Consider the following 12,697-nt stretch of genomic DNA (forward strand, 5'->3'; position numbering starts at 1 on the left):
GGAAATAAAAGAAAAAATAAATTATTAGGCCTAAATCAAAAAAAGCTTTTGCACAGTGAAGGAAACCATAACAAAATGAAAAGGCAACCTACTGAATGGGAGAAGATTTTGGCATATGATATATCCGGTAAGATGCTAATATGCAAAATACATGAACTTCTTACACAATCTACACCAAAACCACAAATAATCCAACTAAAAAATGGGCAGAGGAACTGAATAGATGCTTTTCCAAAGAAGGCATATAAATGGCAGCAGACACATGAAAAGATGCTCAACATCACTAATCATCAGGGAAATGCAAATCAAAACCACAATGAGATATCACTTTACACATGTCAGAATGATTAGAATCAAAAAGACAAGAAACAAGTGTTGGTGAGGATGTGGAAAAAAAGAATCACCCATGCACTGCTGGTGGTAATGCAAGTTGGTGCAGCCACTGTGGAAAACACTATGCAGGTTCCTCACAAATTAAAAATAGAAACACCGTATGATCCAGTAATTCCACTGCTAGGTATTTGCCAGAGAAAGCAAAAACACTGATTCAAAAAGATATATGTACCCCTATGTTTATTGCAGCATTATTTATAATAACCAAGATATGGAAGCAACCCAAGAGTCCACTGATAGATGAAGATGTGGTATACATACACACAATGGAATATTACTCAGCCATAAAGAACGAGATCTTTGGGGCACCTAGGTGGCTCAGTCGTTAAGCATCTGCCTACGGATCAGGTTATGATCCCAGGGTCCTGGGATCGAGACCCACATCGGGCTCCCTGCTCAGCGGGGCACCTGCTTCTCCCTCTCCCACTCGCCCTGCTGGTGTTCCCTCTCTCGCTGTCTCCCTCTGTCAAATAAAATCTTAAAAAAAAAAAAAAAGAATGAGATCTTGCCCTTTGCAACAACATGGATGGAACTAGAGGGTATTATGCTAAGTGAAATAAGTCAGACACAGAAAGACAAATACCATATGATTTCACTTATATGTGGAATCTAAAAAAGAAATGAATCAACAAAAACTAGATGCTTAAATACAAAGAACTGAGGGTTGCCAGAGGACCATAAGGAGATGAGTGAAATAAAGGGGATTAAAAAGTACAAACTTCCAGTGATAAAATAAGTCATGGAAATAAAAAGTACAGCATGAAAAATATAGTCAATAATATTGTGATAACATTGTTTGGTGATAGATGGTGAGTATACTTATTGTGGTGAGCACTGAATAATATATGAAACTGTTGAATCATTATGTTATACACCTGAAACTATATAATATTGTATGTTAATTATACTTCAGTAACAAAAAACAATCTGATATTAAAAAATGGGCAGAGGAGGGTTGCCTGGGTGTCTCAGTTAAGCGTCCAACTCTTGATTTCGGCTCAGGTCATGATTTCAGGGTCCTGAGACTGAGCCCCACTAGATGTGAAGTCTGCTTAAGATTCTCCCTCCCTCTGCTCACATTCTCTCTTTCTCAAAATAAATAAATAAAATCTTTAAAAAAAAAATGGGCAGAGGACCTGAACAGGAATTTTTCCAAAGACAACGCACAGATGGCCAACAGACATATGAAAAGATGCTCAACATCACTAATCATCAGAGAAATCAAAACAAGGAGATACCACTTCACACCTCTCAGAATGGCTAGTTTCAGAAAGACAAGAAATAACAAGTGTTGGCAAGGATGTGGAGAAAAAGGAATTCTCATGCACTGTTGGTGGGAATATAAACTGGTGCAGCCACTATGGAAAACAGTATGCAGTTTCTTCAAAAATTAAAAATAGAAATACCATAAAAAAATAGAAATGCCTACCATCCAGTAATTCTACTACTTGATATAACCCAAAGAAAACAAAAACACTAATTTGAAAAGATATATGCACCCCTATTTTTTTTAAGATTTTATTTACTTATTTGAGAGACAGAGAAAGAGAATAAGGAGGGGGAGGGGCAGAGGAAGGAGGAGAAGCAGGCTCCCCACTGAGCAGGGAGCCTGACGTGGGGCTCCATCCCAGGACCCTGAGCTCATGACCTGAGCCAAAGGCAGACTTTTAACAGACCGAGCCACCCAGGTGCCCCCTACGAACCCCTATGTTTATTGCAGCATTATTTACAATAGCCAAGGTATGGAAGCAACCCAAGTGTCCAATAGATGAGTGTATAAAGAATATGTAGAATATTACTGAGTAATGGAATATTACTCAGCCATGAAAAAGAATGAGGTCTTGCCCTTTTCAACATGGATGGACCTAGAGGATATTATGCTAGGTGAAATAAATCAGAGAATGACAAATACCATGATTTCACTTATATGTGGAATCTAAAAAACAAACGAACAAACAAAACCAGAAATAGACCCATAATTTTAGTGAACAAACTTATGGTGGCCAGAGGGAGGGACGTTGAGAGGATAGGCACAATGGGTGAAGGGGAGTGGGAGGTACAAGCTTCCAGTTATGGAATAAGTCTCCCAGATGAAAGGTACAGCATGGAATATAGTCAATGGTACTGTAATAGCATTGTATGGTGACAGATGGCAGCTATACTTGTGGTGAGCAGAGCATAATGAATAGCTGTCAATTAAAAAAAAATTCTGGGAAGCTTTAATTATTTCATTATGACATGAGTAAACAGGGGCACCTGGATGGCTCAGTGGGTTAAGCGTCTGCCTTCCGCTCAGGTCATGATCCCACAGTACTGGGATCGACCCCACATCAGGCTCCTTGCTCATCAGGGAGCCTGATTCTCCCTCTACCTCAGCCTGCCGCTCCCCCTACTTGTGCTCTTTTTCTCTTTGTCAAATAAATAAAATCTTCAGGGAAAAAAATGAGGAAACAAGAGGCTAGGCGAAGTTAAAGTGGCTTGCCTAGGAATACCAAGGTAAGTGGTGGTGCCAGGATTTACACCTTGGTTTATAACCCTAGTCATTACATCTATCGTATGAATTAAGTAATATACTAAAGCACATTGTACATTTTTAAAAAATGATTTAAACTATTTAGTAAATAAGTTAGGTTTTGTCAATTAGGGCAAATTATATGTGGATTTTCTCACCATACAAAAAATCTGTAACGTCTTAGTGATTAAATTATTCACGTTTATTGAAAACATCAGTGTATTTGTTGATGTACTTGAATCGTTGCATAGGACACACCTGTCCTAAGTGCTGCGCCATAATAAATACGTTTCCATGGGTGAAACACACTTTGCCTGAGTCTATTTTGCTTGATTAGATCCTACTGTTTCTCTCTCCAGAAACTCCTCTGAAGGTCAATTTCAGGCAGCAGGTAATGAGTTACAACTGAAATGTAGAACAAACTTTCCCGAAACACACAAATGTATTTTGATATAATAAGCGTTAATCCCCCAAATGAAATGGATAACAAGAGATGGGTGTAATCTTCAGCAAGTACCTTGGCTTGTTCACAACCTCTTCGACAAAACCAAGAGGTAAGAGGCGAAAGAAGCCAAATCCTGAGAAGCGCTTTTCCCTAGCGAACCAGCACCCCTGCTCCCCGTCGCCCCGCTCCTCCCCGGTCAGTTACAGCAACCTCCGTGTCCTTTTTCGGCCTCAGGGGTCTGATGGCGGGAAGCTGGCTGAGGACTGGCCGCCCGTTGAACAAACTCGAGTCACCCAGAGACACGTCTCTAAGGAGACAGGGTAGGGTGTCAGTGACTCGCGCCCGGTACTTCTGGCGTCCATACACCTCGGCTGGGTCCTTCTCCTCCCTCAACTTCTGCCACCAACGCCGTCAGGAAAGCTAGAACCTCCTTGTCAGCCGGCCATCACGCCTTTTATAAACTCCCTCAAGCACCTGACTTCCCTCACCAGTCCTCTTCAGGGTCCCCTCGGGTCTTGGCGGCTAATGACAAACTTTTTTTTTTTCTTTTTTACCTTTCCAAAGTCGGCCTCTCGGGAGAGGAAGGAGAAAACTGGCGTCCGGTCGCGCTCGCGTCCCGCAGCTACTCAGCCCACAGTCCGCTCCGCCCCTTCTCACTCCCTTCTCCCCCTCCCTCCGCCTCCGCTCCCCGCCGGGGTGAGGAGCTGGAACTGAACGCGGAGGAGGAGCGCGCATGCGTGCTGCGGGTGGAGCCGCTGGGCAAAGAACCGGAAACTTAAGAGACAAAGTTCCGAGCCCCGCCCCCCGCCGCGCTGCCCCACCGTCTGGCCCAGCGGACCCACGAACCGACAGATCCACGCACGGACGAATCTGCCCGCTCTTGAGAGCGCCATGTCTGGTTCCTCCAGCGTCGCCGCTATGAAGAAAGTGGTTCAACAGCTCCGGCTGGAAGCCGGGCTCAACCGCGTGAAGGTAAGCGGGGGCGGGCGGCCGAGGGGGAGGGGAGGGCGGAGGCGGAGGGTGGGATCGGGAGGCCGAGGTGGCTGGCACTGGCAGCACTCGCGTCCGGCTCCCGCTTCCCTTGCGGAGGGCGCGCGCTCGGCGGCGAGGATCCGGGAGCGGCCAACTTTAGAGAAGTAGGGGCGCGGGTCGGCGCTGTGGTTTGGGGGGCCGGTTAGTGCGCCCTTCCGCGGCCAGGGCTTTCCAAGGCGGCTGGTCCCGGGGCTGGACTGCGGCTTTCCGCATTCCGTTCGCCCTCGTCTCTCCCTTCGCAGTGACTCCGTGGCTGGCTTGGGCAACAGCTGCTCCTCCGCGCGCCGTCCGCACCCTTCCAGTCCTCAGCTTACCAGACTCCACCCTTTCTTTTCACTGGACAGTTTTATCTGACTCTTAATTCAGAACCAATTTTCTTTTCATGTCAGAACGTTCCCAAACCCACTCCTTTTAGTACTAGATTCTTACCTCCAGCTCTTCTTATCCACCGAACACATACTTGAAAATCAATTTTTGCAAACGCAAACTTTAGGTTAAAGAAGCATGTTTGTTTTCAAAACGTTCCCAGTGTCTAAGGTTACCACTGGTGCCCTGTACAACCTCGTACAAAGCGTGCATTGCATACCTATTTGGCACAGTTTGCTGGGATATGACCTTGGGAATATCTGCTGGTCTGCTCTATCTTAGTGAACAGGGTGGTCAAGTTTTATTTGTTTTGCCGACTGGTTAACACTGACCTTGGGCGTTTACTTTGGGGGAAAAAAACCTTTTGTGTATGTTGGTAGGATAACCTGACATTCACATGCTATTCCAAGTTTCTCCTGATTTTTAAAATTCTAAATGGATTGGCTTCTTTCTGGCACAGGTCAGCTTACAAGTGAAACTCTTCTTGTAATTATAAAAAAAGAAACAGAAGAATATAAATCATGCACTCCGTTGAAAGAAACGGCCAGTTTCCAAGATGACTTGATTGTGTACTCATCAGGCTAGTCTTTACTTCTCCTTGAAATGTTCTGTGGAGTAAGACAGTCTCCCATTTACCTATTTCCTTAAATAGAAATGTCAGGGACCTAGCTTACTCAGTTGTGGTCACCTCAGGACGGAAGGGAAATTCCCATCAGTTTTGGTGTGGGATTCCCCTCCCTTCCTGGCCTTAAGTGCTGTAGACTCCATTGCTGTTTGGAGCCCATTTCTCTCATATCCAGATACTTACTTCATCCCAGTGGTTTATGGTCACTCTTGGCTGGATTTAACTCTGAAATTTGTTTCTTAACCAACCATTACGTTATCATTTCAGGTGTGCCTTTACCATAGTTGGAATGGCTCAGGAAAGAAAAAAATGCGGGGGTATGGGAGGCAAAAGAAAAAAAAAAGGTTGGTTGAAAGCAGTAAGTGTTCAGTAGGGGTACTTAGCCCTTGTCACAAAAGAAAATGAGATGGAAGTCCTCAGACTAAAGTACTTGAGGGTTTTACCATGAAAACCCCAGCTACTGCAGTAACTCTCCAGAGTGATGCCTGTTCCCTATACTTCATTTCTTCAGGAGGCTTCTGGTCAGGAGCCTTAAAGCCACCATAGGTGATTTGGTTTTAGAGTTCTCTATCTCCTGCTAGGGGCTGTAGCAAGGAAGGGAGGGCATCCCACCTTGGGACTTTTAAATGAGCTTTTCTTTAAATCTGTTGTAAAATATGGTTAGTTCGATTTTATTTTGTGTGCCTATTTTATCCATGACTATGCTAGATGCTTTTTTGGGTGTTCTTTTATTTTTAAACTAGCACAAGTTTACTGTTAAACCTTTGAGTACAGTTGATAGAAATGTTCACAAATGCTTGACAAACTCTACCATGTGTAGGGTGACCATACGTTGTTTCACCAACCCAGGACAGTTTTGAGAGTTAAAGAGGGCAGTAATAATTATGCCAGGATTATAGGGTTTCAACCTCCTGGATGGTGATTATTACAATGCTTTAGGGGCTAGCAGCTTGTTTGAGTTTTAGAGTCTTTGTCTTAGTTCTCCCCACTACTTAGAATTCTGATTGGTTTCTCACTGATAGTTACCTGGCTGGTTCTCTTGTCTTTGAGATCTCAAGTTTAAATACCACCTCCCCAGAGACACCTTCCCTTAAGGCACGATCTAACCACTCTTTTTTCCAAAGAGCTCCTTGTCTGTATTTTCCTCTGAACTGTCACCTCCGTAACAAGGACCTGGCTGTTCTTAGGTATTCTCAGTGCCTAGAATATATTTGGCACATACTAGTGCCTGAGAAGTTTGTGAAAGGGAATTAGTTAAGTTGGAGCCTGCCTCCCTTTTAGGCAGAAAATGAATACTTTATCCTTACTGCTAGTTAATGTGAATGAAACCAAGTTTTAAGATTGTGCAAAAATGATACCATGCATACTCCCCACTTTAGCTACACCTTCTTTTGGTGGGTAAACAGGGTGGCCATTTTTTGTAGCACTTGGTTATCAGGTATTTACATAATACTTTACACAGTTGCTAAATAAACCTATGGAACTCAATTACTCTGGACTGTTGTATAACCCAAATATACAAATAGATTTCAAGACTTGAGATTCATTTCAGGATCATGTATCCTTTTACCAGGTAAATGTCTGGGATACAGCAGTAATCTGCAGGATTTCTTCTTATAGAGAGTATTTGTGATGCTCTTACCTCCCTTTCACAGGCAAACGCCCAGCCGGACCGGACACCTGCTCTCACCCTCCTTGGGGATAGTTGAAACTGAAAATAAATGATTATTTTTCCCATCTTCCTAAACCCAAGACTGAGGATATTGTATTCATTTGGTACATCTTTTAGTTATTCATGTTCTACATCTGAACCATTCGGTTCTTTATTTTGGTATTCTACATCACCTTATCAGTATACAAATAGTAGACATTTAAGTGATACTTAATTCCTTAAGTCCTGTTTGAGTGGCATTGTATATGTATATGAAAATTTTTAGAATCACATTTAAGCAAATACACTGCTTTTTAAAGGCAGGCTGCTCAGTGAAGTTATTAAAATAATTTGAAGTTTGCTATCAGCCTTTCAGTCGCATGACACTAAGCAGAAAGTTGTCACTGTTCAGTTTCGTAACCTTAAACAGCAATGGTACATAATACCAAAACAATGAACTGAATGGTTCAGATTTAGAACATAATGTTCATTCACAGTAGCATTTTTCCAATAATATTGCTTTCAACACAAAGTAATAGTTGGCTAGAATTTTAACGCCTTTTGTATTTGAGTGTATGGCTTTTAGTAAAAAATATGTTGAGGCTCTGAAGGTGGAATACATCTGAAGATTATTAATAAACTAGCAAGATAGGTTTTATTTTGCAGATGTACTGAATCATTTGATGCTTTTAATAAGCAAGCAAAAGAAAACATAAACTAGTCCTCTGTACATGTAGTGTTTTGAGTATGAGCTCAGTATATATATATGACTGTTGACCTTCAATTAGTATATATCTTTTGACTTAAGAGAAGTGTTTATAGGGGCGCCTGGGTGGCTCAGAATCTTTAAAAAAAGAGAGAAGTATTTATTGCAGGTATTTCAAAGATTTGAGGAAACCTTCATTAAAACATTCTCGCTGTGATTCATCAGTCTTACACAATTCACAGTGCTCACCATAGCACATAAAAAGAAAAAAAAAGACGACCATAGGAAGGGAAAAATGAAGGGGGGATATCGGAGGGGGAGACGGACCATGAGAGACTATGGACTCTGAGAAACAAACTGAGGGTTCTAGAGGGGAGGGGGGTGGGGGATGGGTTAGCCTGGTAATGGGTATTAAAGAGGGCACGTACTGAACGGAGCATTGGGTGTTATATGCAAACAATGAATCATGGAACACTACCATCAAAAACTAATGATGTATGGTGATTAACATAATAAAATAAAATTAAAAAAAACATTCTCGCCTCTTCCCACTACCCTCTCCTTTTGTCTTATACAGGTTTCCCAGGCAGCTGCAGATTTGAAACAATTCTGTCTGCAGAATGCCCAGCACGACCCCCTGCTAACTGGTGTATCTTCAAGTACGAATCCCTTCAGACCCCAAAAAGTCTGTTCCTTTTTGTAGTAAAATGAATCTTTGGATGGTAAGTTGCCTTAATATTTAGACAGTTTAAAAAAAATCTGCAGTGTTTATGGGATGACTTTTAAATACTACCGACTGATTTGGATTAATCCTGATGTCTTTTCTCTAATAGAACCCAGCTATAACGCAGCATAGCAAAGAATTGGGAGTTGGGAATGTAAGAGAAAATCAAGAGATCATTGAATAAACTGACATTTGTAGTGGGGAATAACAGGTTTTACTCTTTATTCTTGTTAAGTAAAGATAGAACGAGAGAAATGAAGTGTATGAGTTCATGGTGGCAGGCAGCGGATTTGATTTCAGAAGATTAAGAAACTAAAGAATTTGCTGGTTTAAGACATGTGTCTGTATATTAATCTGTACCTTCCAGATCAAATGTCAATGTGTGCAAAAGTATATAATGTTAATCCAAGAGAGTTGTGACCAAAAAACATGCTGTGGAGAATTTAAAATGTAATCCAAGGGTGCTACACCTTTTATAAATACACGGTACTTTAGTCAGAGGGTTTACTCACCCGTACTGACCTATGAGAAGCAACCTTAAAATAATAGTGCTTTAAAAAAAAAAAAGTGTGGCACACACCCTTTACAAACATTCTAACTCCTCAAAGTTCAGGAAGCTGCTTCCTAAAATACCATGTTACATAGTTGTGCCCTCCCTCATTAAGCTTTGTAGATTTGGTAGTATCCAGGAAGTCAGCATGTTTCCAGTAAATAAAATGGTTAAATTGGTTAAGATTTTGAAACACCAGAAACCACCTTTGAGTAATAGGTTTCCCATGAGGAAGTCATTCTTTTTAACAGCTTAACACGTTCATTTTGAATAGTTAATTGTTCTTTGCCTCTAGCAATATTAATTCTTCATGGCAGTTTTTGGAAATTTCTTATTTTTATGGCTTATTAAAGATTCTTTTTTAACCTCTGTTCCCGTTGTATTCACTTTACAAAGAGGTTTATTTTCATTTGATATAAAATACTGTTAAGAAGCCTGGCTTCTTATCTGGCTGTTAACAGTTTCATTTCACAAGAGTCTACAGATAGGTGTTTAAATGACTTGCTCAAAGTTATAAATATAACTAGGATCAGAACCCAGATTTCAGAGTAAAATAATTGCTACTAATCCTGGCAGTATAATAAAACAAATTTGTAGGTATGATTTGAAACACCTTGGTCCAGGAAAAGGACATTTGGATGTAAAAGCATTTCTTCTCAAACTTGAATGTATCTACAAATCACCTTGTTCAGAAGCAAATTCTCAATAGGTCTGAATTCTAGGGGTGAAGCATTTCTTACAGACTCCCAGGTTATATTGATGCTGGTGGTCCTGGGTGGCCCACAGTGAAATGGCCTGGATGCAAAGAATCTACAAGTCAGTCTTAAAAATACATAGTTTTGATAATTTAAATTAAGACAACATAGATAATTTAGTAGTAGATAGAGTACAAGGAAAATAGAAATTACCATGATCAGCACACCTAGAAACAATCACTGTTAATAGATTAGATTTCCTTTTAAGAGGAAGAAATATTTATGGGCAGGTTTACAATGAGGATCACAATATGTACAGTTTTTTTTTTTTAAAGATTTTATTTATTTATTTGACAGAGAGATAGAAGAGCACAAGCAGAGGGAGTGGCAGCAGAGGGAGAGGGAGAAGCAGGCTCTGCACTGAGCAGGGAACCTGATGCGGGACTCGATCCCAGGACCCTAAGATCATGACCTGAGCCGAAGGCAGACGCTTAACCATCTGAGCCACCCAGGCGCCCAATATGTACAGTTTTTATTCTGCTTTTAAAAAAACATTTGAATTTTCTTCATTAAAATTCTTTGTAAACGAGATTTTCAATGGTTATAACTTAAACATCATTAAATATTGAGGTTTCCAAGTTTGAAGCTACACTGAGGCAAATATCTTGGTACTCCTATGTATAGTTTACCTGTTTCCTTAAGATCGATTTCTAAAGTAAAATTATTTAGGGGTGCCTGGGTGGCTCAGTTGGAAGCTTCTGACTCTTGATTTTGGCTCAGGTTATGAGCTCAGGGTTGTGGGAAAGAGCCCCGTGTTGGGTGGAGTCTGCTTGTTCCTCTCTGCTCTCTTCCCCCTGGCTTAAAACTCTCTCTCTCAAATAAATAAAATCTTTAAAAAAATAAAAGTAAAATTATTCAATAAGGAATGACATTTAAAATTTAATAACACTTGATAACTAGGGGCAAACTTTCCACCTGGACCTTGAGAATACTTTTTTGTTGAGCTCTTGCTAAACAACCCTCATTTTCTGCCTATCTAGTTTTTTAAATTTGTATTAATTCAGATGTTAATTGAGGTTAGACATTTTGTTTTTTCACCACTGATTCTGTTTAAGCTTCTTGAACATTTTTGTTATAGAATATCAGAAATTTTCAAGTAAGTAGAGAACCATGTATCAAAAAATTTTAAAAAGATATACTTTTTCTACCTTTCCATATAGATAACTTACTGTTTAGGAATAACTGCTGTATTATTTTTGAGATTTGTGTTGATCCATGTAAATTGTTTTAACTGCTGTATAGTATTCAACAATATGTATAAATCCTGGTTTATCTATTCCCCTATTGAGTTACATTTAGGCTATTTCTAGTTCTTTGCTGTTAAAACACCACTATAGTCAATATCCGTGTACATGTCTCTCTTTAAGTGTAGGTTTATCTAGGTAAATAGAAGTGGGATTGCATCTTTTACCTTAGTAGATACAGCCAAACTGCTCTCATCAATGCTAACTGCTCATTTTCTAGGGATGTTCAGATTTTTCAGAATTTAAGAGAGTTTTACATTAACTTTTTTTTATTAGGACATAGAGTGTCTTTCGGAGTGATCCTGGCAAGTTAATCTTTAAGTCTGTTGTTTATAAACCAGAAGTGATTTGTACTTGAGAGTGGTTGTGAAAATTAAGAGGAAGTTACATTTTATACATCACAGAGATCTCCTGTTTCTCATTTTTTCCCCCTAGAAACCCTGCGATATGTCTGCTTTTTAAAAAAAACAAAACAAAACAGGCTTAGTTTGGGGCACCTGGGTGGCTCAGTCATCCTGATCTCATTGGTCCTGAGATCGAGCCCCAAGTCGGGAGTCTGCTTGGATATTTTCTCCCGTGACCCCCCCCCCCCAGTTGCGCACACACCAGCACTGGCTGTCTCTCAAATAAATAAATCTTTTTAAAAAATAAAACAGGCTTAGTTTAATTGAAAGCACTTTATAAGCTCATATGCAAATAAATACGCTTAAAGTAATAGAAGTGTATTACTTTTCAGAAAAAACTATTGTGCTTTGGTACTGTACCCTAATTCACTCTTTCTTTTCCATTTCAGGTTTTCTAAACCACTTTTCATGAACCAGTGAATATTCAAAGGAGAACTAAATTTGAAGCCTGTACAAAAGCTTATTATCCCTATAACACGTGCCATACTATATAAACTTCTACTTTTGTCAGTCCTTAACATCTACCTCTCTGAATTTTCATAAATTTCTATCTCACAAGGGTAATTATTTTATATACACTGGCAGCAGCATACAATAAAATACTTAGTGTAAAAGTTTTTTGGTTAATTACTGGTATTAAATAGACTATGTATTAATTTATTTTGAATACCTAAGATATGTGACAGTTTCCCATTGTCATTAAGAAGGGGTTAAGTTTTAGTGTTTTCTCCTACCAACTCATCTCACATAATTTTATGCCATACATTTATTTGAAAGACTATAGGGAATTAAAGGTAAGTTGCAGACTTCTGTATTCTTTCAAGGTCAGGAGGAAGCTGCTAGTACTAGTTCCTACTCATGAGTTATTTGCAGGATTAACTTTGTTTTAATAATAAATATTTCTAATAAACTCTTGTGTAGGGTTATTACCATTCCACCTAAGAGTTAATTACTTCTTAAAAGATTGCATTCCTAATAAGGACAGTAAAGACTGGACATAGGAATTCCATTAGAAAATGCTAAGAAAAACTTCAGACTTTTAAACATTTCTTGAGTGGAATACTATAGTACAATGTAATGAGGTACAAAGTATCAAGAAAAAAGGAACCAAAGTTTAGCTTCAGTAATTTGCAACTGTTAAGTCCTTGGTAAACCATTTTGCTTTAAAATTTTTACCATTCTGAAAGGCTTAAGGAAATATTAAAACATCCCAGAAGCCTGGCCTCCCAATATGTATTCATGCAGGAAACAATTAAAGTTATGTGCCAGATCCAAGATTAGGCTGGTAGA

At 39.8% G+C, this 12,697-nt stretch overlaps 2 protein-coding genes across 7 annotated transcripts in view; one reads left to right on the forward strand and one right to left on the reverse strand.

Annotated features, from left to right (window-relative positions):
- SPATA1 (spermatogenesis associated 1) overlaps window positions 1-4,061 on the reverse strand; it is a 49,885-nt gene extending 45,824 nt beyond the window's left edge. For all 5 annotated transcript variants that reach the window (XR_013448102.1, XM_078072820.1, XM_078072819.1 and 2 more), the window contains exon 1: window positions 3,905-4,061. The gene's annotated coding sequence lies outside the window, so the exon portion shown is untranslated. The remainder of the gene's footprint in view (window positions 1-3,904) is intronic.
- A 43-nt stretch (window positions 4,062-4,104) lies between these two features.
- GNG5 (G protein subunit gamma 5) lies at window positions 4,105-12,034 on the forward strand. 2 transcript variants are annotated; one of them, XM_078072832.1, is made up of 3 exons: window positions 4,105-4,322; window positions 5,641-5,717; window positions 7,029-7,181. In XM_078072832.1, exons 1-3 carry the CDS (start codon window positions 4,242-4,244, stop codon window positions 7,096-7,098), a joined length of 228 nt encoding a protein of 75 aa, XP_077928958.1. In that variant the 5' UTR covers window positions 4,105-4,241; the 3' UTR covers window positions 7,099-7,181. The 2 variants fall into 2 exon arrangements, with proteins under 2 accessions (XP_077928958.1, XP_035964773.1); XM_036108880.2 differs by lacking the exons at window positions 5,641-5,717; window positions 7,029-7,181 and adding exons at window positions 8,308-8,452; window positions 11,797-12,034 and having other exon boundaries at window positions 4,127-4,322.
- Window positions 12,035-12,697: the final 663 nt, after the last annotated feature.

This window comes from Halichoerus grypus, chromosome 5 (genome assembly GCF_964656455.1).
Source record: "Halichoerus grypus chromosome 5, mHalGry1.hap1.1, whole genome shotgun sequence".
NCBI lineage: Eukaryota > Metazoa > Chordata > Mammalia > Carnivora > Phocidae > Halichoerus > Halichoerus grypus.

Excerpts from the sequence above, each read along its gene's own strand:
- GNG5 (XM_078072832.1), top strand. The coding sequence starts at position 4,242 with ATGTCTGGTTCCTCCAGCGTCGCCGCTATGAAGAAAGTGGTTCAACAG. Across the intron at positions 4,323-5,640 it reads CCGGGCTCAACCGCGTGAAG|GTGTGCCTTTACCATAGTTG; the intron begins GTAAGCGGGGGC and ends TTATCATTTCAG. Across the intron at positions 5,718-7,028 it reads AGGCAAAAGAAAAAAAAAAG|GCAAACGCCCAGCCGGACCG; the intron begins GTTGGTTGAAAG and ends TCCCTTTCACAG.